This window comes from Apteryx mantelli, chromosome 6 (genome assembly GCF_036417845.1).
Source record: "Apteryx mantelli isolate bAptMan1 chromosome 6, bAptMan1.hap1, whole genome shotgun sequence".
Taxonomy (NCBI): Eukaryota; Metazoa; Chordata; class Aves; order Apterygiformes; family Apterygidae; genus Apteryx; species Apteryx mantelli.
The window spans coordinates 44,908,503-44,934,720 of NC_089983.1; the positions used below are offsets into that span (position 1 = coordinate 44,908,503).

The 26,218-nt window shown below is 36.7% G+C and overlaps 1 protein-coding gene across 1 annotated transcript in view; it reads right to left on the reverse strand.

The window, feature by feature from the left end:
- Nucleotides 1–11,511: 11,511 nt before the first annotated feature.
- Nucleotides 11,512–26,218, reverse strand: part of LRP1B (LDL receptor related protein 1B) — a 752,762-nt gene continuing 738,055 nt past the window's right edge. Inside the window, exons 88-92 of the mRNA XM_067299399.1 lie at nt 21,147–21,223; nt 18,841–18,931; nt 16,032–16,176; nt 14,905–15,003; nt 11,512–12,347 (exon numbers count right to left, since the gene is read on the reverse strand). Coding sequence (XP_067155500.1) covers nt 12,207–12,347; nt 14,905–15,003; nt 16,032–16,176; nt 18,841–18,931; nt 21,147–21,223 — 553 coding nt within the window. The 3' untranslated portion in view covers nt 11,512–12,206. The remainder of the gene's footprint in view (nt 12,348–14,904; nt 15,004–16,031; nt 16,177–18,840; nt 18,932–21,146; nt 21,224–26,218) is intronic.

Consider the following 26,218-nt stretch of genomic DNA (forward strand, 5'->3'; position numbering starts at 1 on the left):
CCTCTCAGCTCGCCGCCTGCATGGTGTTTTACAGCCAGCCTGTCTGCAGCTGCATTTCTTACAGTCAGTCATTAGTGCTAAACTGTTAAGGGACCCGCTCGTCTTTGGCGCTACAAATGCAGCGCGTCGCCTTCTTGCCGATGCTATGATTACCACCGCACAACCTAATTGCACACCTATCTGTGGCTCTGTGTTTAAAATACTGTTGAGTAATGCTGTGGCCATTAAGTGTGGACTGCTATGAGTGTAAAATATGTGGCTCACGGCTTACCACCATAATTCTTCCCCTAGGCAATAAAATGGTGCTGTTTTGCAATAGAACAAGAAAACAAATGCTACTGGTGCTTGGCGCATTGATTACGTGGTGAACATTGCATCTCTGAGGAAGTTTTCAACTACTTACAAATTGCTTTCAGAAAGGAACCACAGAATCATAGCTTCCGTGGCTCCAACGTTGTGATCTTCCCCTTGTACGACGTACGAACTGCTTGAATTCAGTCTCGGTGGAATTAAAGCAAATCTGTTTAGAAAACATTTAATCTTGATTAAAGATTTCCACTGATGGAGAATGCAATGGTAATCTTGGTAATTTGATTGAATGGTAATTAGCCTGACTGGTCGAAAACAAAGCCCTCAGACTAAACAAAAATATACTTCTGTATTGAATTTTATCAAGTTTCACTCATTTGATTCTAAATCAATGCGGGGGAATCAAGACTCCTCCATACTCGGCTATCCGGTGTCCATGGAGGGATCTGTAGGGTCTCATCAAATAATCCCTTAAGCTTCTTTTTGTGGTGAGAAGTTTGCAAAGCCATGTGTATTTTTTCATGGATGATCCATAGCTGTTCCACAGGTTAGGTAGGCATTTCCTTCAGCATTGCTATTAAAAACATTGTTTAATTTCTTAGAGTTAGTAATTTTAGTTTATTACATTTAGGACTTTTGTTATAATATTGGAATTACTTGTTCATTATGTGGATTACTTGGTGTTTCAACAGATTAAGTCTGCTGTTGTGAAATAAGTCAGAGCAGGAGAAGTCATCAGCGCTCCAAGCTAAAGGAGCTCAGGAGGTCTCTCTGGCAGAATTGATTAGGAGAGTGGATTCTGAATGTCTTAATTCTCTGTAGGGCCAAGCCTTGTTTTTGTTGCTATAGATATATCGATATTAGAAATATTGGGATAGGTCTCTTAATGTGGATTTCTGATGTTCAGAAAAGTTGCAGAGAAATTACCTCTTGCCTTTTTTAGATATGGGTATAGGGTTGCTTTTTTCCCACTAGCATATGAAGGTATTGAATAATAGATTTGCTTTTAGTGTCACTTGGGCTTGAAGGTTAGATTCCCACCGCTTGTGCCTAGCATCAGCAAGGGATCAATGCATTCCTCTTACAGAGTAAGATTTGTAAGCAAAAAAGCAGCAATTCAGATCTTTCTGTTCCTTTGAACTGCAGGAAGCAGGAGATGGCAAGAAAAGCAACTCCATGAGTCCCTTGTCACACACCAAGGTTTTTTTCAGATACCAGGCATTTTCCAGAGCTGCAGTGAAGACAGGGCAACACGACTCCTTTGGTCTTCGTGCTGCCATCCACAACTCGGCTGGAGATGCATTTCAGCAGATGCCTCGGCGCTGTGCTTAGGGCAAAGCAGGACTGAGATGTACGCCCCACCAGTGGTGAAAGTGTTCCTCTTCTCAGGGTCATTTTTAGTCCTTGCTTTCTCAAAGGCTGTAGAAAGACGTATGGTTTGTCCATGGTGGGTAGGACAAGCAGCACAATTTCAGCAAAGGAAATTCCAGCATAGAAATGACAAAAAAAGGACAAGCAGTACTGCAACTGGTTGTTTAAGCACGTCACTGGCACTCTTCAAAAACGTGAGACAAATGCCTATAGAGAATGGCTTAACTATAGATGATTTTGTTTGGGAAACAGAGAGAGGGCAAGATGACTCCCTGTGGTCCTGTCGAGCCCTGTGATTCTATATTTGTTCTTCTTAATTAAATAGTTCCCTCCCCTCCCTGCTGTCTACAGTTGTCCGTAATGAGGATGCCTCGTTTTCTGTCATTCAAAACTTGTAAAAGCACCACAAGTTTTTAAACTTTAAATCAAACTCTAGAAGTATAACAAATGCAAATAATAAGAGCAGTTCAGTACAAAGAACTCTGTATTCTTATCATCTGTAGCCATGGAAATCCAGATAATTTCCCTGTTTTTTTTTTTTTTTTTTAACGAGCCAGTGAACTGCTTCAGAGACAGTAGGAAGTAAGAAAGCTTTTAATGAAAACATTAAAGAAATACAAATGCATGCAAGTACTTTGGAGTATGAATAAGGAAGGGCTGAATAGAATTTAGAAATTAAGATGCTGCTGGTCATTGAGTCCCATAGACTTTGGATAAATGTAGATACGGATTACTTTTAGCTGGAAAGAAGAAATAGAAGAGTCCCATCTGACGTCTATTTATTTAATATATTTTTATATGTATACATATAAACATATATATATATATATACACACATATACACACACACTATATAAAGTGATTTACCAGCTAGACTCCTTTTTTTTTGTTTTTTATAGTCCAAGGAACTTGAAAGAGAGTGCATAGTTAGTCAAAATTGACCAGTAAATGGGAAAGGATTAGGGCATAACTGTTTCCACTCACTACGCTGGAAGCTGTCTGTTTTATCTTCATGGGATGGACTCTGGGACACCCGGCTCTGGACTCAGCCCCACTGTGACACCACGCCACCATTATTTCTGATTTTAACCCTGGTATGCAAAGCGACACATCACGAAATCATTGCAACAGGAGTCCCTGGAAATCCTTAGGGTTCAAGCGTGACCCCCAGTAAGTATTTGTCTGCCTGCCCCAAAGCCCTCTGGATTACCACCAGTCGTTGAAGGAGCTTCCTCCTCTCCGGGTGCGTGCGGTGAACCTCTTCGTCATGTTCGTGCATCACCAGCGGAGGTTTATTCGGGTAATTTGGGTACTCGTGAGGATGTGCTGGGAAGCCAAGGCATTTGGTAGGAGGTCCCCAAGGACGCTTGCCAGGTCTAATCTTGCTCCCTGAAACGTGCTATTTTTTCCCATATCCGTAAGATTGCGTAGGTGTTCTTCTTAATTAAAATATTCATTGCTTCACTTCCTCCGAGACACAACTGTTGCCTTATTAAGTCAAGAGTCATCTCCTTTGCTTGACTGACTAATTAACTACTCCTTCTCTCAGTGAAGGGTCACACTTCCCACTCCCTCCCCCTCGGAGAGGCAGCGAGCGTGTCTCAGGGTGAAGCGTCCTCTTCAGTGAACTTTCATATTTTACATCAAGCTGTACAAATAAACACACTTGATGCAGCATCTAAATAGCATTTAAATATATGCAGGTTAGTGCTTGTCCCTGCCTGATGCGAGAGCAATTAACCATGCCGGAGTGACAGTGAGCGTGGAGTGACTGACCTCAACATTATTCTTTTTGGAAGACTGCAACAATTGCTCTAATAATAATGTTGTCCACAAAAATAGGACATGATGCAGAAATACGTGACAAGATTGAGGCTGTCACACTGTATTTATTAGATACAGCTATTTAAAACTGACAGTATAACTGCTGCTGTTTAATTACATTATCATTATGCCAACATTTTGTTATTTCATTAAAATATTCATTTTTCAAGGATTAAAATGATGAGTTTATTTTGTAATTTATGAGAGAAAAAAAAACATGTTTTAAGGTAGCAGATTTGGCACTGCAATATTTTCAAACATTCAAATATGCTACTCATATTTAAAAATACTTTCAGTAGCAGATGCAAATGCCAACGGATGCACAAACATCTCAGCATGACATGCGAAAGAAAAAAAATAATTTTGCCCTATTGTTCATACCTCCTTAAAAATAAGGTACTATTACTTGTTGCAATTTTGATACCCTTTAAGGACACTGCTATCCAGTCAGACCTGATTAATTAGGGCTGTTCTGTGATAAGATACATCGTTCAATCCTTTAACTCATTAATTTTATACTAAGAACGAAGAGTGCATGATGAGAGCAGCCATATCGTTTGACAGATATTCTTTAATGGATGATATTTTGATGAGACCTACGCACACCTTTGACTCTTCAGCGTTTCGGTCTTGAAAATAACAAGTCAAGCATTTTACCAGGATACAGAAGCGGGGCCAAAAAAATGGTGGCGGTGTCCTGTCAGTCCTTCATACTTCCCGGCGGACACGACAACGTGCCATCTGGATTTTCTGCATAGTCCTTCAGTGCCTGACATCACTTTTTAACTGTCACCGCCGTACTAGGGGATTACTTTCTGCTCTTCCACTCGCTGCGTTCTAGTGACCTTGCATATTTAATCATAATTGGAAGTCAAGTGACTTTTACGAGATGTGAATTTTTATTAGCTTTCAAATTGCTAGAGAGGGTACTTTGTCTGGAGTTCCTCTGATTGGGATAATTAATTAGTTGTCCGAGGTCAGCCTCCTGCCTTGCACAGTTCATTGAACAGTATCTTTTCAAATATTTATAAAGATGTTTTAGTGCCTATCACTGAAAGTTACATTAATGTTGTAATTTTAAGCAGAAAAAGGACAAACTAGTATTGTCAGATGCAAATTTAGGTGGTGTATATAGTGGCAATCTCAAATCAGCCATTTAATTATGTTGCGTTTTATCCATGTTCATTAAGAATAGGGGAAAAAAGATATTTGATTCCACGATACAGGAAACAATCTAAAAATCAGAATTAAAGCTATGATTAAAGACTAAATTAAAATATTGTTCAGGGTGATGAAGTATTAGGACTGTAGGCATTTCAAGAAGATTCGAAAGCTAGATATGTGCAGAAAATCATCACACATCTTGAACAAAGGATTAATATTTTTGGAAAAGTGTCAGATAGATAGATAGGACAAAGTAGGGCAGTACAATGTGTGAACCTAACCATGCACTGAGACGAAACCTAAAGGAGGCCGCTGTCTTTACATGAAGGCCCTATTTATTTCCAGACTGCCTACTGAACTACGAAGCACTGCTGGGCAAACACGCTGTGGCGAAGCGCAGGGCAGCGCCCCAGCCAGTGGAAAGACTACCAAAAGAGCACTGCGGGGAACTCAAGTCTTGGGAAATACAGGCTGCAGAGCAATCGCGGGGTCTCGGGCACAGCACAGCAGCTACCGCACGGCAACTCTGATTATGTCGTACAAAGTGCCCTGGTTATTGTCTTGCTACTAAAAAGAAGATAAAATGACTATCAAGAACCTATAAATTGAAAACCGTGACTTCTGCAGTAAGGATAGCAATGCAGCACAGCGTACTTTAATATCTTATGCCATTTCGACAAATAGACTCTGATCAGTGGAGGATACACTACGCATCCTGAAATTACCTGGAGGCCACTATCTCTCTGCTATCAAACCCAGCAAATATCATCAGACTTTCACAGAGTGTTTAGGAGCCTGCACTCTTAGAAGTGCAGGAAACACATTGCTTTTTTGGGCTAGGTAGAAGGAGAGGAGCACTGTTACAATACACAGACACGCCTGGAAAAGGGTAACCTTAAGCTAATACACAAAAGGTACTCAAATCACCTCCATCTCACCCCACTCTCATCACTCCGTTCTTCGTAAGGACACCTCTACTGAGCTGCTATCACAAAAGTTTGTGGATTCCTTTCCACTGTGTGAATATTCCTATGTGATTACTCACTTTATTTCCTAATCCGTATGAAAAAGAAAATTGGTTCTGGACCTATGACAGCTCAGTAAATTATTTTTTCAAGTTAATTATGTGACTCTAGCTTTTATGTCAGTTTGAAGCTCTTGATTTACAGAATACTTATTTTCCTATCATATCTCCGCAAGCATGCAGAACTTCTGTTGGGCAACTCCCAAATTAATATTGGGTACCTCTCTTCATCCTCTCCCAGAGCATTCAGAATATTCCTCAAATTCCTGCAGGTCATGGGAGCCAGCTCCCAGGAGGAGATGAGGTTTGCTAACTGTACTTTAGTAGGTTCTGCACGAGTACGTCAGCTGTTCAGCTAACACCAAAGCTCTTAACAAGATCTGGGCCTCAGACTCAACAGATAAAAATCTTAATGTACTGCTATTTTAAGCTCACAGTAGCAGTACATAATTCCACAGCAGCAAAGGTTTGTCTGGTGTGATTCAGGCTTGCCAACACTGGGAACTACTGTTTGAAATTCAGGACTCGTGAGTCACCAGTTTGCCCATACATATCTTAGGTTTACAGGCGAAAAGGCCTCCTATAACCTATATAATGCAATTTGCCAACCTTAGGTGATATCCAAACCGAACCATCAGCATGCCATAGTTAGACACCATACAACAGTGACCGCCATGGTTTCTCAGGGAAAGTCCTCTCCATTTGATTATCAAGAACCCCTCAGATACACAGGCAGAGAACCTTTTCAGTGCCTTGCTCCAGCAAAATGCTAGCAACCTATATAGCTATTCTGGAAAGGTAAACCATATGGCATTCTTAAAGTAGTCATGTTTTAATGTCTATGCCTAGTTATGTGCCTGGCACCTAATCCAAGATGCAACTGTTTGAAACAAACCCATATTCCAAGAAATCACTGCAAGATCGGACTGATGGGCTGTCTGGAAGGGCAGTACACTATGAAGAGAGAGACACACTCATTACATCTAAACAACAAAATAATTCATCTCTGGAAAAAAAGGTCACTTACCTGTCACTGCTCTTCCTTAAGATGTTTTGTCTATACATACACTCACACAGGAAGCATATCTATAAGCACCGCAGCCAAGGTATCCATGAGGAGATGTCTAAGCCTTGCTTCTTTCACTGTGTTGTTTAAGAGACCATGAAAGGAATGAGGAGCAAACCTTCTTCCCAGTTTCTTGCAATGTTTTCCATATCCTGTTTCTTGACAATGAAAAACAGAAGGATGGGGCTATGAATTACACATAGATGACATGCCTCAAAGGAGAACCGGAGTATTTATCTATATACACCTTCACATGAAGGGACTGCCATGAACAACTATCAGTTCCTTGCGGAAAGGTGCAGATTGCTCTCCCAAAAAAGGCTGGAGGACCAGCCTCCCAAAAGCAGCCCCATCCCTTTTGACTTTCGGTTGGAATAGAGCATGAACGGAGCTCCAAGGAGCTGCCCCACGTGTCTCAGTAGCAGAAACTTTCTGCTTGAGCCCTGACACACCAGCCCTGGCACAGTCACTTATCCAGGGAAACAGTCTCTGAACAGACAGTGCACCCCTTAACCTTGCAGCCAAAGCTATGACTATTTGTGTAGTCTGGCTGAACACCCCAAAAGAAAGGCTGTGCCAATAACCTCAGCCACTGAGGCATGAGGTCTGGGAAAGACAACAGAAAGCTCTGTTTGACATACTTTCTGCTACCGCTTTCCTACCAAGTGTGACAGTGTTCTCGCACCCAGCAATTATTGCGCTCTTCAAAGGCCTCACCGATGCCTCTCCAACGAGACAGGACTCCGTCTTTAGTATGTTCTACCGTATTGCCTGTGGGGGTGATGTCCAAATCTTGTAATTGTCAAAGGACTTAAAAATTTATATCTTATCATCAACATTGTCTCCTAGTATTTGGACAGAGCAAGACTATCCAGGCTCCTGGATGGTTGTAGACCTTTGCCTATTGGAAAGCTCAGTGCACAGCAAACACACATGGTATTTTTTGGCACTATATTTGGACACCAGCCCATTTAGACCTCTCTGTAACATGGACATCCATTCCACTGCAGCTCAAGTGGAAACCCTTCCCCGTTTCTCTAGAGTTATTCAGGCGGCTGAAAACTGATCTGTTGAGCAGATCATCTCTTCGGCTAGCACTACCTTAAATCTACATATGTTTATCTTACTCTGTTTTTCTTATACTAATCATCAAACCCCTACTTTTGGGATACAAGACTGCTGCTTGCACATTACTGATATGAAGCCCGTGAGAAATTATTTGACTGTACAGCTTTATCCTGCAACCTGTTGAGGTGCCAGCTCTTGCAATGTTCAAACTTGTTTAAGGTTTAGAAAAATTAAGTGACCCGTTTGCATAATCTTTTTCTCCAGGTTGAACATTAACTTGGGATGCAGTAATTCAAAAGAAAACAGCTTAACAGTAATCCTAAATTAATGTATCATCTCTTGAGTTTCCTCTGGCATTTCCAGATCTTCCTTTTTACTCACCTGTTAAAATGAGTTTTTACTCAACTGTATGTCACTTCTGATACTATACATATTGTGCATATGTACATACCTTAATAAACATTTTTTGTAAGAAAAAATCTGAGCTCTTTTGCCAGCAATGTACTATCATTGGGTTTAGTAGCAGTAACAGAGGTAGCAGTAACATCAACCTCTTTCCAGGAAAAACTCATTCAACATCGTCTTGAGGCCAGCAGTCTCTTCTATTCAGGTATTGCCTTGAAGACCACTGTTAGAGGTCACCTGAGTCACAACATGTACTAAGTGATGTGATGCTGACGTAAGGCAGCAAAAAGATGCTTTACGCTTCTTTGATCCTTTTTGTCATCTCACAGTATGGGCACTAAATTACAAAACCCTTATTTTCATCACATCTGTATTTCACCCATGTGGAGGTGGTAAGTGTGATAAATTAGAGAACTAGGAAGACAAATTGTCATTCCCTCTGTTAGCCATACTTCTGCCCACCAATCCATCTCTCTGAGACATGAATAATTCCAAATGCCTCAGTATCTTTGCAGAGATGCCCAGGGCTAGACAGGCTAGATTCACTGTTGGTCTGCTTCTTCCACATGAAAAATGTCTTTATTTTTAAAGCTGATTACCTTGAGGACCTTTTATTATCTTTATTATCACTGACATTTTTTCCTTTCTCATCTTCTCATCCCCCCAAAAGGGGAATGCATGAGAAAGAAGTTTGTTCTATTCTGATACATTACGTGCTTTTATGTGAAACAAGAATTTCAAAAATTTATTTAGACATAATTTTATTACATGCGTGACCACATTGATTCTGGTCACTATCAGCTTGATAAAAATAAAATAATTATTATGTTGGCACCTTCTCTGTGATCTCCATGACAATTAATAATAAAGTTAGGCAGAAATTTTAAGGGCGTTCCAATACAGAGCTTTCCTTTTGCAAATATCAAAACCATCGCTCTTTAGCAAAAGATATATCAATTCAAAGACACAAATCACATTTCAAAGAAAAAGTATTAGTATTATAGAAAAAAATTAGCTTGGTGAATTCAGTGAAATAGTACAGTACTAGCATTTCACATGAAATGCCATTAGTATCTTCAGGAAAGTAACTGAAAAGAAACCTTGCAGCTATACCCTGAAAAGATGGATGCTTTAGTCAGTGATACAGGTGCATTTATCCAGATTTTTTCTTCTTAGCTTATGCTAACTTAAAACACACAAAAACCTGTGGCATTAAAAATTATTAAAAATCATTCTTCTGAACTTATATGGATGCACATATGGGTCACTGACCAGGACCTCAGCCCACCTCCTGCTGCCCTTCAGCTCCTTATGTGTTTCATGTCAGTACAGACCCTGGGGCTTCTGGGGCTGTTACAGGGATTGCGAGAAACAGTTCCTATGGAGAACCATGGCAAATCAAGAAAAAAATACCCCCACCTCCCTCAGTCCACTGGGGATTATTACACCAAGGTGTATTTTAGAGATCTTCACGCATGGAAATGGTAGAGCACAGGATCTCCATCAAAATTCTTCCTATGAGCATAAGGCCAGATTCTGACCTACTATCCAGTGCAAATCTGAAATAACTCCAATGATGCCAACTGTCTGAGTATTTCTAAGGAAATGAATAAATTTAAACTTTTAAAATAATTTACATTTAAGCTAATATGAAACAAACAAAAATGTTTCACTGAGAGGAAACATGAGACATGATAATAAATTTAATCAAATCAATATAAGAGTTTACCATTTCGAATTCATGCTTGAACCAGCCCATACCAACTAGCTGAAATTTAGTTCTGCCCGGGTATTAATATTTGAGATTGACTCTTCCATAAAATAAACAATGATGTTTATGCAAAGAGCAACTACCTTCTCATGCCTCATAAAAATTACAATTATGCAAAAATTGAGGGCCAAATCCACCTCTGATGACTTCAGCAGAATAAAGGTAGGACCTGTAAGATCATAGCTATATGATATGAAACTATTTAATTCACTATTTTATAGAAAATATTTTTTAATCTTCTATTGACATAATATACAGCTATACACCTCCTAAAGTTATCCAAACATGGGCAGAGCTGCAAAAACATTCAAATAGAATTTGTGTAAAAAGCAAAAGTCACCATTAAAAAAGGAATTTAGGCCTTTGTACAACATACCACTCTGTCCCTTTGATTTGCTCTTCCTTTTAGTTTTCATTTTATATTTAAATTTAAAAACTAGTCAACACACTGATATAAGTATGTAGATTTTCATTTAAATAAGTCAGTCAACAATCTTTTTTATAAAGTATTTAACACTTCATTGTAGAAACATAGGCAAAATGACTATTATAACCAAAATGAAAAATACTGTTCAATTTAAAAAAATGTACTTAAACAAGAACCTGAAAAAGTTTATGATATGCATAACATTGTTCAAGCAAAATTGCACTAGTATTACATAAATCAGGAGTTTATAAAGGCCCCAATATGGCAAAGTTTAGAAATAGGTAGTATGCATGCACAATAGTACAACAAAAATCTTTTATAAAACAGCAGTTATTTTTGTAATGCTTGTACAAAGGGAATAAAGAGCAACCACAAACATATTTAATCTGTTAGGTTAATATATTATGATAGCTAAAAGTCAGTCATGTCTTGCAGAGGAACGAAGAGTCCTCCACAGTATATGTGTGAATAAGTCTTTTGTGCCTTTATAGTTATGTATAAAATACTTTGATTCAGTTTAAACCTGAAAGAAACTGTATTCTTTATTTCCATCAAAATTAAAAAAAGGTGAGTCAGATTTTTCTTCTTAGCAACAACAGAAAACAGACCAGGTCAGAGGAAGTGCTGGAAACTGATACTCTTGCTTTTCATTTTCAGAATTGAATTTTGATATTTAATCCAGACTATTGAAACTTGGGCTTAAGTAAAGTTCCACCTATATGCAATTTGGTTATGTTTTACCTCAGCAGTATTACAGTTTATCTTCATTTAAAGGAACTGGTGTGTTTTTGATTCCTTAGCATATCTTTAAACAGGTATGACTCTTTTGGTGATTGTCAAAACTCAATGCTGTGATCATGTGTGTGTGCTTAAGTTTTTTTTTTTTTTTTTTAAATCTTCCTACTGCTTGGTATGTGTCGGGGAATTATTAATCCATAAGTAATGCATGTGATTAAGTGAATAAACATATAATGCATGTGTAGGCAATGCCCTCTTGTGCTCTAGGGTGGCTACTGTCCTACAGGACTGTTGGAGTTCGTATGCTTTGTCCCACAGCAAGTAAGGTTTCAGCTTTCAAGATATATTGTTACTATGTTCTATAAGGTTTTAATAAATACAAAGCTTGTTTACATGGTATATATGTTTAGTATATCATGTACAGTCACTGAATTTCTGAAACATAATCATTTGTGTTCATGCAGATCATTAGATGTTTCATTTCTATAGTCTTGTTTACTTCTCGGCAACCTACAGCTAATTCAAAAGCAAGTTATGTCTGTTTGTGAAAAGTTATCTAGCTTTATCAGGATCTGAAGAGAAATTCTAATGGGCACAAAGAAGAGAGTAGACCATTCAACCATTCTTTCACCATTTAAAATAAACAAAATTACACACTGTACTACAGCTTCCAGACTACATAATGAAAAAGTGCAGATACCATCTTCATTGATTAAGTAGAACCAAAAAAGTTCATAGAAAATAGATTGCTCATTTTCACGCTACAAACGAATACGTTGTTTGCAATTTTAACAAATTTAAAGGTGTGTTATTTCAGCAGCATTGTTGTAAATTGTACCGTAGTGCAGTTTCTTTTTCATAAAAATACCTTACAAATGGTCAGTCAAAAGTCATCAGCAAAGGAAAAACCCAGAAAACAATCAACCAAACAAAAAACAGAGGTAATGCTGATGCCAAAACAATTATAATACTGTTGGTACATAGAAAAGTAATCCTTATATTTTATACATTTATACAGAGTATAAAAGGTAACAGCAGATTATGCCACAGTCTCCCTTATCCCAATATCTATTTTCTTTGGAAGGAGTTCTCTTCTTTCATCAACACTTGCAAAGGAGTTTCGACAGTTTTGTCCATCCACGTATAACTTTGCATATACTGGATTGGAGTAATTTGTTGGCTGCAGAGAAATTAAGCACTCATTAGACCAGTCAGATTAAACAGAAATAAATGTTTATGGAAATGGAAATGGTTTTGTTAAAGCAAGAACGAGTATACATAAAATATAACTGGACATATTTAATAGGTACCTGGACTTCTGCAAACCTGATAATGAGTTAATTATTTAGTTAAAATTAAAATCATGGTATGAGACATGCTATTAAAATAATCAATGACGTGACATGCAGAACAGTATGACAATAAAACCATAAAAACAGTGACAATAATAAAAACAAAAACCTTGAAAAATGTCTCTGAAGTTGGCTTGTCCACCTTATTACATTGGAAGATTTCAGAATAGATATGAAGAAGTTTATAGAGAAGGTGCACTGTGAGACCATGTGACAAGTTTAACAGTAGAAAACTGCAACCAACAGGTTCCGTATATTACCTGTTCTAAGACATCAGCATCCCATCAATTGCTGACCATGTTTTCGAATTCTGTGGCCCAAATATACAACATGATTTGACCAAAAATTCAATACTTTAGTAAGGTAAATTAAACTTTATTTAATAATAAACCAGCATAACTGTTAACATATCATAGTATTTACAGATTGAGAAGTATTTTCTCAATGTTAATGATTTTGGTAGTTTCACCTGTAATAAAAAAATCTATTGAAATGAGTGGTACTTAAGCATAGGACAAGTCCTTTTTTAATTCTGCAAAGCACTTCAGAATCTGCTGTGTCTGACAGCTTAGAAGGATGTGTAACATGGATGAAAACTTACTCTTCTATCATTCATGCTAAAGAGAAAGCATTATCCAGATTTTTAATGTAACTGTCTCCATTTATTCCTTCACACTTTGTGTTTTTATTGTCTCATAGAAGACTTTTGCTATCCAACTAGATTTTCAGCTTATTACCTGTAATAACTGGAAAGGGTACCTTTTGATCATTCTCTAACTAACAAAACAGTACAGCTTAGCTTATTCAAATACTGCAAGTGGAACAGCAGTAAGCTAAAAAACAGGTAAATTGATTTGTTTGGTGCGTGTAAGAAGGGGCTGAACTTCAGAATAACCCAGCTCAGAAGTGGATAAATGTTCTTGACTTGCAAACACCCTGACTACACCCTGGCTAACATGGATTAAAAGCAGTTTAGAAATTTGGCTCTTCCTTCCCTTTCAATCAATACCCTCTCTGAACCAAGATTTACATATTCTTTAGGCAAGCTAGATGTGGCAGCTACTCATCTAGGTTAGCTGCCTATTCTTTCTGTTACAGATGATAAAGTGATTGCCTGGTATCACATTTTCCTGGAACGGAGGCAGAAAAAGGTGAGTCACATTTGTTTAAAAAAAGAAAGAAAGAAGAAGCTACTCTTCTATATTAATGGCACATAAATATGTAATCAGCTGTTGTAGTAATTTATGAGAGCAAATTCTCAGTTATACTTTTCTGTGCACATTGACTTGGAGAACTTTACATCAGTGGTGATGATTACCACCAGCAATTTAAGATAACAGAAATTTAGGTTTATTTCATTTGGCAGGACTTTTCATTTGATTGACAATCACTATTAAGGATAATAACTACAACAGTATAATGACACTTCTTATTTGTCAGTGCCTCATGGAGTTACTGACATATATAAAGCAGTAGGTAATGTCTTATGATTCCTCTTTGTGTGGGTACCAACAGTATAATGCAGTATGCACTACAGTGAGATACAGAAAGTAACCTGAGTGACTTGAATAATGGAAACGATTAGTGTTAGAGATGGGCATATATTCTACCTTTCTTCATCCTCAGTTTTGTGGTCCATCAGAAATATCATACTCTACACAAATTATTAAACTTTCAAATACTAAAAAACTTATTTTTATCATGCAAGAATGCAAATGGCACAAAAATGAATATATAAACTGAGGCATATGAAAATGAACGTTATATTGATGTCCCTTTCTTTTTAATATTTTAAACTTCAATGTTTGCAAAATCATGCTAAATTGCAGTCAAAGTCTGATGTTTTATACATAACTATTTTATGATGTTAGTTATCATTATCAATAAAAATTGATTGGAAGCTGAACAGTCCAAAAATGCATTGCAAATATTAATGGACATTGCTCATTTTAGTGTATATGAATTTCCCCTAAATTAAAAGGACTTGTTTTCATTTACTCGGGAACTTCTTTCAGTTTGATAAACTTCACTAAATGCCTTTAATTACCTATATATTGCATATATATCAAGATATACTTCTGTCATTTTTGTTTAATGCTATGAAAAACAAGACATTGCTTATTGGTTTTGCATTCTTTTGCAAAGATACATTTAAAGCTTTAGATCATGTTACAATGATGGGTACAGACGAAACTTTGTATGCAGAGAGGCACTCCCTATTTCAAATTTGAAATGCATTATTTCCTGTCATTCTCCTTGCCAATTAAACAAAGAAAAACAAAATAAAAAACAGACAGAAAATGCCTCTAATCTAAAATGACACACAAACTTTGTTTAGAAAGGGGCTGTGGTGGAATGAAATGGATTTGAATCATCATTTCTCACCCCTGTAGATAGTGGTCCTTTCAAGTCAGAGTTTAGGTAGATGGATGGAGCTGTGTGGGGAAGCTTGAATGCAGTGGGCCCTCCCCCTATGTATCTGGCCTGTATAAACAGAAAAATTTAGTTTCTGTGCTAACAGAGCATCTTCCACGTGTACTTATAATCACTGTTAAATAAACAGTGCAGTGGTTAAAGACATTCTTTTAGAGTTACCTACAATTAAACAAACCTCAAGTAATTACAAGTATTCTTTAGCTGGGAAGATTCTTGCATTCAGTAGGAGAAAGAAATTCAGCATTTGAAAATCATTTGTCATTAAGCATTAGAGCCAGGCTTCAAAATAGGCATCGGTTCAGTTACTCATCCTCCAGCGAGTTAGTCCCCTTTCGTCCTACCTCTCGTATTCCGCACAGTGACTGTGCGATTCAGCAACGCCATCGCTAGAGCTAACAGCAATCCGGTTATTGCTTTGTCAGGAGTGCCACAGAGTGATGGCTGCCCTTCGCTGTACGTCTGACGACAGAGCTCTAGCAGAGATACCGCAGCATTACCCTGTCCGTCCCCTGTCACGTCACTCAGGGAGGTCAACCACTAAAGAGTAGTGCTGCAGAAGCGGCAGCGTCTTTTACAGCAAAATGATAACGCTTCCTAGCTTTGTGTAAACATTTAATCTATCCAGCCAGGACTCTGAATGCTTTGTGCTTTTGGAACTTTTCATCTATGAAATAAAGCAGTCTCATATGTACGAATACACTCTTTCACATTTCAGAAGGCAGACTGTACTGGTAATATATTTCCATTCAGTATAGTTGTGACTAGATTAAAAAAGATAGGTTACAATTTGGTAATTTAAGGCAGATACTTCTATGACAAAAATACATTTTGCAGTTTAGTTTTAACTCTGTTTTGGTAAAATGCAGACACCAGAAAAGAAGATCCATCGACCAGCATCAGACTGCAAAACAATTTATAAAATAGACATGAAGTTTCTTCTAATGAAATCTAACTTCTCTTTATGTTCATTGTATAGCTAAATCTAAATGTTATTTTAACTTTCTATTAATTACATTCAAAGTCAAAACCCTTCCAACACATAAAATAAGTAGTTTTGCCTCTAGAAAAAAAATTACCTTTTCTGCATTTACAGTAAAATCTGAAGCTAGAAGACCACCTTCACTGTGATCATGGCCAACCTCATACATGTTATATGATGGATTGCCAATTTCTACATTGATTCCTCCATTTATAATAGGTTGTCTTCTGATAGTTTTTGTCCTATAATGCATAAACACAAAAAAAAGACTAGTGATTTTTCAAGTCATTTCTTGGATCCTTCATCCTAAAAAAGTATGAATTTTACTTTATTTATGTTAAATCATTAAGATGAAACAGCATTTCCAGCAGAGATGATCAGAAAGTCCTTGTATTCTTCCCCAAAAGTAGCATTTTGAGCATATGTGCAGATCTGACACGGACTGGAAGTAGCATTTTACTGTTTTTTTCAGTTTGGTTGTAGCAGTATGAAACTCATTGTTTATGCCCCTGAATTCCTCCCACTCTTTGCAAATTTCCCTCAATTCTCAAGGAAGACCTTGCAAACTCATTGCAGCTTCTCTGCAGTAATCGGGATGGAGCTAATATTAATCATCCCCTTTCTCATTTGAAAGCAGTAGGCTAAAGTCTGTCATAATCTGAGGAAAAACAAACGGTTTCATTGTGATACATAAAAAATTCCAGTTTGTATTCCTTATCAATTGGTTACTGAAAAGCTGAAGTTCAACTGGAATTTTTTCAAACTTTAGTAAAGGTGAATTCTTATTTTTAAACTTGAATTAAAAAAATAATGAAGACCAGTACATGATTTTCACATGATTGAGTTTAACTGCTTGCGTTGCTGAATTCAGTTCTTTTAGTTAAGAAGGAAATTTTAGCTTGAGCAACTGAAATAACCCGAAGAGGGTAATTTTTCCTGATTCAGCATGTTCTCTAGAATTATGAGAGAATACTAGGGAAGTCACAAGATGCTAAAAGATCTGTATTTTTCAGCAATGGCATAGAAAAATACATTTCTTAAATACTTATCTGTACTGTACAAGTGTTGAACAATATAAACCTAGTTTAATACTTGAAAGTCTTCTCTGAAGAGATAACAGAAGCTAATACACACTTTCAAATACAATTTCATGAAAAAAAAAGGGTTTTTTTATTTGTTTCTATTCAGGTTCGTTTCTATTTTACTACTGAAGATCTATTATTTAACTAGTGAGAGTAACTTTTTCAACTGAAATGACTTACAGACCAGCAACTAGTTTTCAGGATTTGGCTATCATTAAATTTGGTGTTTAGGGACAGCAGCACATGATGCCCATGGAGCCTGGCATGCTAAGTGTTACTAACACTGCGATCAGAGAATTATTTTTTTATATTGCTGGCTTTTAGAAAAGGATTTAAAAATTTATGTTTACTAGTAAACAACAGAGTTTGCAGGAGAGATGCTACATGTGAGATGGTAATGACAGTCTGGAGGACTGAGTCTCATGGAAGGCCATGTTTGCAGCAGCAGTAAGTTCATCACACATTTCTAAAGGACTTTACAAAAGAAGTCATTATCTGAGCTTCACAGGCGGGTAACAAGCCACAGGGGAAAGGAAGTAAGCTGTTCAGGACCAAAAGCAGCCCAACTGCAGGCCTGCAGTAGATGCTATGCCTTCTGATTCCCAGGCCAGGTGTTCTCTACTAGGCCACACTGTTATTATTTGGAGTCTGATTTTTCCTTGTTATATCTCCATCTCCAGTGCCACCACTTTGCTAATCATGAAGAAGCTATCAGCTCTCCCAGGTGTCTGCATAGAACAGAAACATCCTTGCTTCCCCTGCCAATTATCGCTCTAACATTCTTAATGTTGTATACTCCATCTTCTCCCCTATTACCTTCATCTCTGTATCCTCACGTGATCAAGATCCTCATAACATTTATTCCACTCTACACTGCCTATCTCAATTTTTATTCCTCTCTGTAAACCTTCTCTTGCTCCAGACTCACCACTTCTCATTCCTTTTGCCTCTATTTTTTCCAATGCCAACAGAAAATCACATATGTAATTAATTTTCCTTTCATAAATAGCCGGAATCTCTGTTGTACCAAGGTTACCTGTCTCCAAGTTATAAACTTCCCTTGGCAAATTCACCAGTGCCCCAATCATGTATACTCAGATTTTTACCATAAACATTTCAAATGCATAAAGCTTGGGTATTGTTCAGGCTTAACATGGCCTTAGAAGAAGTTGCCACACTCAAAATGTCTGCTGCCCAGCCTAACTTAATTATCAGCTCTAAGAAAGCCAAATTCAAGAGAACAAAAGATTTACTGGTCAGTCCTGGAACTTAGTTTGCTATACAAGATACTAAAGAAATGCAGTAATGATGACAAGGCTTGTGACTCTATGGTAGATGCTCTGAATATTGTTTACATTTTCACTATAAATTATATAAAATCAAATCATATTAATCAATGTAAATAAATCAGTGAATACAATTAGAAACTGGAAATTCTGCACAGACTATCTACAAGCATTTATAGAGATGAGCATTCTTTCTTGATTACATGGTTTCAATGAAATACATTAATTCTGTTCACGAAGCCTCTGGATAAAAAATATTAACACTTATACAGCTTTGGCAGGATTGGTCAAGTTTGACAGGAAAAGAACTATACTTTCTTATCTACTGTATGCTGGAATATAAGTAATAGAAATGATTATTCCTACAAGAACCAAAATTCAACTAATTCATTGCATCCAGAAAAAGTTTTTTGTTTTTTTGTTTTTTTAAGAAATACTTGTTCACATGTAAGTAGACTTTTGACATGAAAAGAGCTGTCTATATTTTAAGTATTTTGTTCATTTTTTTTACACCATGCAAAAGTATAAAATTACTTACCTTCGTTTTCTTTTACAAAGAAATAGTCCAATTACCAGAGTAGTGATCAAAGTCACCAATAAAACAAGAGGAACAATGATTGCAATGCTTCCTGAAACAGGCAAAGGAAATATCGTTGAATATTCACAGTTTCAAATTTAATCATTTTCTGGCCTAGTAATTTTCACAGCTGTGAAATAGTTAAATTAATTTAAAAAAGAATAATTTCCCTTACCAATATATGATGTGATCTGTGTTGAGGTTCATTAATTTGAGATTTGAATATTGATAAATGGAAAAATATTGTTACAGATATTGGTGTACAAACTACAAGTAAGTTTATCAACAAACCATATGCTCTTTTATTCTGGATATCAATACTTTGCGTTAATTCTCACTACACACAACTCTTCTAAATTTTGCCCTCTTTTACCATACGATTATGTGCAGAACAGCTTGGACTGAGTAGCATGGTCACGGACTTCAACTGCCTCTGTCATTTTTAGCACCTCATTTAAATCACATGATTATTAATTTAAAAGATTTAGTAGTCATGGATCTGACTGAATAATTCTGTTATTAGCTTTTATATATATTTATTACTTTTACTTGTGGGAAAAATGAAAAGCAGTAAGCAAAATGCATTTATAGGTGGTTGGTACATTCCTGCATTTTACTGCATTCAACATGAGAGCCAATAATTTTGTTATGTTGATATAAGCAATCAAGGCAACTGCAGTAATGCTTAATGTAGCAGAAAAACAGTGCACAGAGCAGACAGTGATGTTAAAGGAAAGGAGAAGAGGGGAGAAGAGAGATGAAGAAAATTGTCTGCACTTTATTTTGGCAGGTGACTTCAGTGACATGAGACTACCTGCAGGAAGAAGGTCAGCAGTTGTATCCTTCTAAGAATTTCACAGTTCTAATATAAGCATCTGGCAACAAAGAAATACACACTACAAATAATTTTATGCTGTAACAGATCTCAAACTGGCTCTTGGACTACAGGACTCCAGCAAGAGGAAGATGTGGAATGACATAAGTTTTCTTTAATATCACAATACATAACTGGAGAAAAATGAAAATATCATTCATGTATCATGTTAGATTGACAACTACGTAAGTTGTTGGCAGTCTCTGCTCTAAATTAAACATGGTCTAAATAATGAACTGCAAAATATATAATTGTACTTCTACCTGAAGGCTTACTGGAAGCCAAGTCAGATTGGGATAGGCCCAAAATGAAGTACTACTGAATAAAAACCTTGGGCATTCTGAACTCATTCAAACTTACAAAGATTCAACATGTAAAGGACATTCCAGCAATGCCACTGTAAGACCACATTTGTGTAAAAAACTAGAAGTTCCACTTTGAAGAAAAAAAAGTTGCTTATGTCTTCACAGGTGCATGTATATATATGTATATACACGTGTATATATGTGTGTGTGTGTGTGTATACATACATATATATATATATATATATATATATATAAACAAAAACGCAAAATAAAAAAACCAACCTAGCAGGCATGAGTTGCTGTCTGGTGATCATTGCGCAGTCTGGGGTCTAACCGCAGGCACAAGGCGAACACCTCTTTTTTAAATCATCGCAGGTATTTCCTCAACAAGAAATACTGCATGCTTTTCTGACCATTTCCAGCTTGTAAGTATTATTTGACTTGTCTGGATTGCTAGACAGATTTCATCCAAGCACCAAGCTGACCTGAATAGTGGGCAATCCATTCCAGTTGGGTTAAATGTGACTGAGGGATGTACAGCAGGATATCATCAGCATACTCAGGGCACTGCAGGCTACCTTGTCCAGTTTAAACTGCTAATAGTGTAGCAATACCATCCTTTTATGCTTACAGACACGTTTAAAAAATACGACAGGAGCTATTCTTACTTTCAGGATGATTTTCACAGTAGGAAAAATTCAAACCTCTGCAGACAGCCAATGCAAAACATATGAACTACTTACAACTCTATTTTTGAGGCTTTCAGTGGGACTGAAATGGTCAGAGGTCTTGCACTCGTGCTCTGCACAGCAGTGATATCACCAAGCACCTCCCACTTGATGCACTTTTTTTAAGAGAAGTACAGACTGGCCTTGAAACTGTGTGTGTGTAACATGATATCTATCCAAACCACCTCATACAGCACCGAATATCAATCAAATGTTGAGAAAGACCTACATCTGTTATTTTAGAAAAAACAGGCAACCACCACATATCGTTTCACAAACTCTCATTCTAAAATATCAAGTTATAATTTGTAATTGAACAAAATTTGACACGTGATAGCTGTTGTTAATTGAAGTACTTACTTGTACTGATGTTGTCAGACTTGCTGCTTTTGGGAGCTGGCCTCTCACACTGTGTGCCTGACCAGTTGGCTGAACATCTAAAAGGATCCAATTAAGATGGCGAAATTAATAGATGTTAGCTGTTAACACACTAACCTATTAAAGAAACCACCAGCAGCTTCTCAAGAACTACACGAATGATAACAGTGATTTTACAAGATCAACAAGAAGCTTCGTGAGAGGAGCCAGCAACACACCATATCACTCTGAACGTTCTGAAGTAACTTATTTGAAAACTACAGCTTTGTATCTTAAATTCCTGTTACTACCATTGCAATCTTAATTCTAGTCATTTTCTAAAATTCTTAAATAACAAAACAGCCATAACAAACAGCGTATTTATATCTATTATAGCAATTACTACCTACTATACAATAATGAAGAAATACCTGAGCTGGATCTATGCATAGCCAACTTAGTCCAGCCGTGTTTATTTGCTAAGGGACATAGCAGCACGAATGCACTATCCTGTTCTAGGGCCTGCTTCCATTGGGAGCTCTAACAGCCACTTCCCCACTGCACGAAGCATATCTGACTGGACATAAAATACTGCATGCATCCAGTAACCCGCAGTATCTGCAGTGACTGGGTCCTTCCATGGTACTCCTGTCCCCCATCGCTCTGGCTATTGGAAAGTTTACCGTAGAATAGTTCTTACAAGAGCAGTTGTAATAATTTACTTAAGCAATTAGATCTGTCTTTGAATAATATTCACAAATTAACTGTGGTTCCCCTTTTCTTTTTTTCAGATTTAAATGCTTTTCTAAAAATTCTGCATTTTAATTATGTTTTTAATTTTGAATTATATATAAGTAAATATGTATTTATAGAAATACACGTGTGTGTGTGTGAATGCATGTGTGAGAGTTAAATCATGTAAAGATATGAAACTGAAGGAACATCAATATCTCTTCTGACTTCAAAGGCACTGGAATACACTTTATGTTAAGAACATATGCCTCACAAGCCAGGTGCTTGAACGAGCACAGAGTTATTCTGCTATAATTTCCTTATGTAAATATTTCTTCAAATGGGACTGAAAATGGCTCACCATGCATAAAAGCAAACACAAAGAGCCCATGTATGCAGCCTCAGCAAATCCCTCAAAACTGAAACAAATACATGAATGAAATCCAACTGCATCATTCATCCTGTTGTAAATATGGTTATTTACTACAGAACATGAAACCCTCCTTGTGGAAGCTGCAGGAAATACTCACTTTAAAACTGCCTCTCTTGCATATTGTGTAATGAATCATGTTTTTCCAAATACTTTTGAATTATTTATGAATTTCAACATAGGTTAACTTCATAAAAATGCAATAAAGAATACTTTGCATATAGGACTAATGTTATCCGACACCTTTCTAAGGATTAAACATAAATTGCAGGAGTAAAAGATGGACAGGCTTAACCACTGACATTCTATGATACAAAAAGATTTGGAAAGGTACAAAATACTGAGGATAAAAAATTGTGGAATTCTTATAGGATATTTCTAGCTAGCTTTGCTAAAGATGATTTTGACTCTTCTGTCTTTGTAGGTCGCTGCAGAGGAACGCCTAGTTTCCCACTTTGCCCTTATGCCTGTTCCAGCACAATCCAACATTCAGACAAATCCCTTTACTGGGTTTCACATTATGTTTGAACTTTCATTTTGGTTCTAATTTGATTTTTGCTACAATATGTTATGCAAGTGCTCAACTCAAACTCTATGGAGATAAATACTGCACAGATGGTCTTTCAAAAAGGTTTATTAATTGTTAGTTGGTTCAAAAATGTTCATACAACAGACAAAATACATTATAATTTAGTAAGTTCTTTTCCCTAATCTCATAGATAAACACAGCAAATACACACTTAAATGTCCTTTCTGTGAAGGACTTTTCTCCCCCCCAGTTATTAATTACAGAAAATATTGTTCACAATAATGCATTTTAAAACTCAAACCAACTGCCATTTTCTCTCCTGCTTACCACCACTTCAGCACATTCGAAGTTACACTTATGATTTTAATCAAAAGATGTACTCTCCTACTCTGCAGCTGTTCCATTTTTATAGATCCCATTTGAGCAATTACATCCAATGGAAATGATTACACTGATAGCCTACCTTACTAAGATACTATTTTAAGGAATTTGCTTTTTCAAGAGATCACTATGCAATGCATGGTTGCAAAGCAAGTACCTCTAGTCTTGTAGAGACACAGCACAGATCTTCATGCTTCGTGTATTCTGTATGCATCCAAACTGTTGGCATGTGACAACCATAGAACAGAAAGTCTTATATTTCTTAGCAGAATTTTTGCAATACTGCTGTTGGGAATTCAACATATGTGGTTAAAGCTTCTTATGAGAGGCAATTTTCACTTAAAACTACACTATTGAAAAGGAATGATTTTGTTAAGAGTTAGACCTACCTTAACTTTCTATCTAAATGCTTACCCTGAAAGTTTCAAATACATTCAGCTGTATAAGAGAATCATGACAACGAGCCCGTGTTAGAGCAGTTGAAAGAGTATAAAACAGTGGACCTAACAAAAGAGTCCCCACTGAAACATGCAGGTATAAGCTTACGAGAAAACTCTGCATAATGTACAGACTTTTCAAAATCTCACAAGAGATAAGACATTCACAACAGCTAAGAAACCCTTCAGCTACATCTGTGGTAGATAGAGAAATTAAGGTAGGAAGATTAGAAGTTCTTTGGATAAAGAACTTCTTGGCATTTTAATTGTGAAAGTCAGCAATATTAAAATACTTCTGAGGTATTTTTTCATAAATGTCTCATAAGATCATGTTATCTAGCTGCCACCTCATTTTCTTTATTCCAGATGTTTGCTGTCTCCAATAAACATCAATGGGACTGAAGCCAACAGGATGCCAGCCATTTTATTCCATATTTAGAGCTAAAATGATTGCCCTTTTATGGCCCAGGAAGCTAATAAAGACTCTTCTTGGGCAGACAGAATAAAAAAAGAAATGAAATCCAGAGGAAAGGTGTGTTGTTTGCAAGGGAATTTGAGACAGAAAATAAGCTATGAGTAGGCACATGAATAGTGATGGGGTTGGGATACAGACAACTGTTGCTACAGGGATGTGGAAAAGAAGAGCAGATTTTAACTAGTTTCACTGGTCTTCAGATACAGTAGACAGAAATTAGTCATAGTAATAGCAGACATTTTTCTGATATTAGATCATTTAAACTCAGACTGCTCAGTATCTAGCATGGGAAATGACTTCAGGTTTCAACTGATGCACGTTATTTTGTACCTTTCCAAACATTTGGTACCAGAAGCTTCCGTTCTGTAGTATTGCCACCAGTTTTATTGTTTGAGATATGACATTTGCAGCATGGGCAAACAAAAAGGCGTCAATGAAGCAGCACTACGTAATACCACTGGTTCTAGTAGACATTCACCTTATCCAGAAGTGTGAAGCAGGACAGTGCTAATGCCTAACCTGAGCTACACACAAACAGACGCAGATGGAAAGAGCTGGGGAGTGTGACAGTGAAGGATGTGTCGGCGTCAGCTACGTGGTGCAGGTGCTACAGTGAACACCTTAGGGTGCAAATCTCCAGTCCCCTATAGAATCGGTGAACAGTTCCAACAGCAACAACATCCTACAGAAGAGCAGTATGAATCCTGAAAGGGAATGGCATAAACAGGCTGCACCTAGTCTGCTGCCAAGGTCATTAACGAAACTGTGCTAGAGCTCTCTCTGCTATCATTTGTTCTACATTTAGAAAGAGATGACTGCTTGGGAAGCACACCACCTGAGACACAGAATGCCCGTGTGATAGGAAGTATTTATGCAGCACTACAGAAAAAGAGAGATTTTTCTTAAAAACCTCTAAACTGAAATCAGAAAGATGTTCTATTTGTAACGAAGAACAGTTAGAATCAAGATATTTATATTTCTGAAATTCATTGTGCTGTTGTTGCAGAATTTATTTATGAAAGAAAATATTTCCTTCCTGTATTTTTTTATGACCCTTACAGGTCAGAACACTGAAAAACTTCAAACTCAATTACATTGGCACTTGACCAAAAGGAACAATTTGATTGTTAAATTTCTGAACAAATATAAAAAACTAGCAAAAAGGCTAAATTGGTGGCAGCATGCCATTTTTTTTCTTTTCTGTTTTTTCTTTTTTTTTTTTTTGTGCCACAGGCATTGTCTGAAAAATATAATATAGAAGACAGAATAGGCAGTTAGAGGTATTTTTGTAGAGAACTGCTTTCCAACTCAATATACCAGTGTGTATCAAAAGACTGACAAGGAATGCAGCATTAAAAGATTAGTCTAGAAATACAACAGAATTTGTGAAACTGTCATCACAGCATAGAGGTTGAAGGGAAATTGAAAATGTTCTTTACTTAAAAATGGTATTTTCTAATTATACAAGGTGATTTTCTAACTTTTCATTTCCTTTTGGTCATGCCATATACAGTTATGTATTAAAAAACAGTAAAATATTAAAATGAAAGTTTCCAGCTTCATATTTTAAAAACATTTGCATTAAAATTCCTCTTGTAAATGTCTTATCTTTAACATTAAAACTACTTTTAAGACTAGAGAACAAAACATCTGGATTATAGTTATTTACTATCTGTATTTACTATCTCCATTAAATAGCACTGAAAGATATAAATTAAAATAATCCTCTTTTTCCCCCAAAACTTTCTGGGATGACACAGCACAACAAAATCCTTGCACTAAACTAAATCACTATACTATTCCTGAAATGCATTTAGCGATACTTTTGAAAGTAAGGCTTTCATCGTACAGGGAGCTGATGTTATAGTGCTATACAGAAAATCACTTTTGAGGAACTCAAAGAATCTTAAATTTAATAAAAACATACAAGGAAAAATAAAATGTCACTTTAAACATAAATGTTTATTATAAACAAATTATATACTAATATATACGAATTATACTATATACAAATCATAATTTATAGTTGTTGCATGTGGTTCACTGCAAAGAAACAAGCTTTGAGATGTGACTTGGCCTTATCCTGTCAAA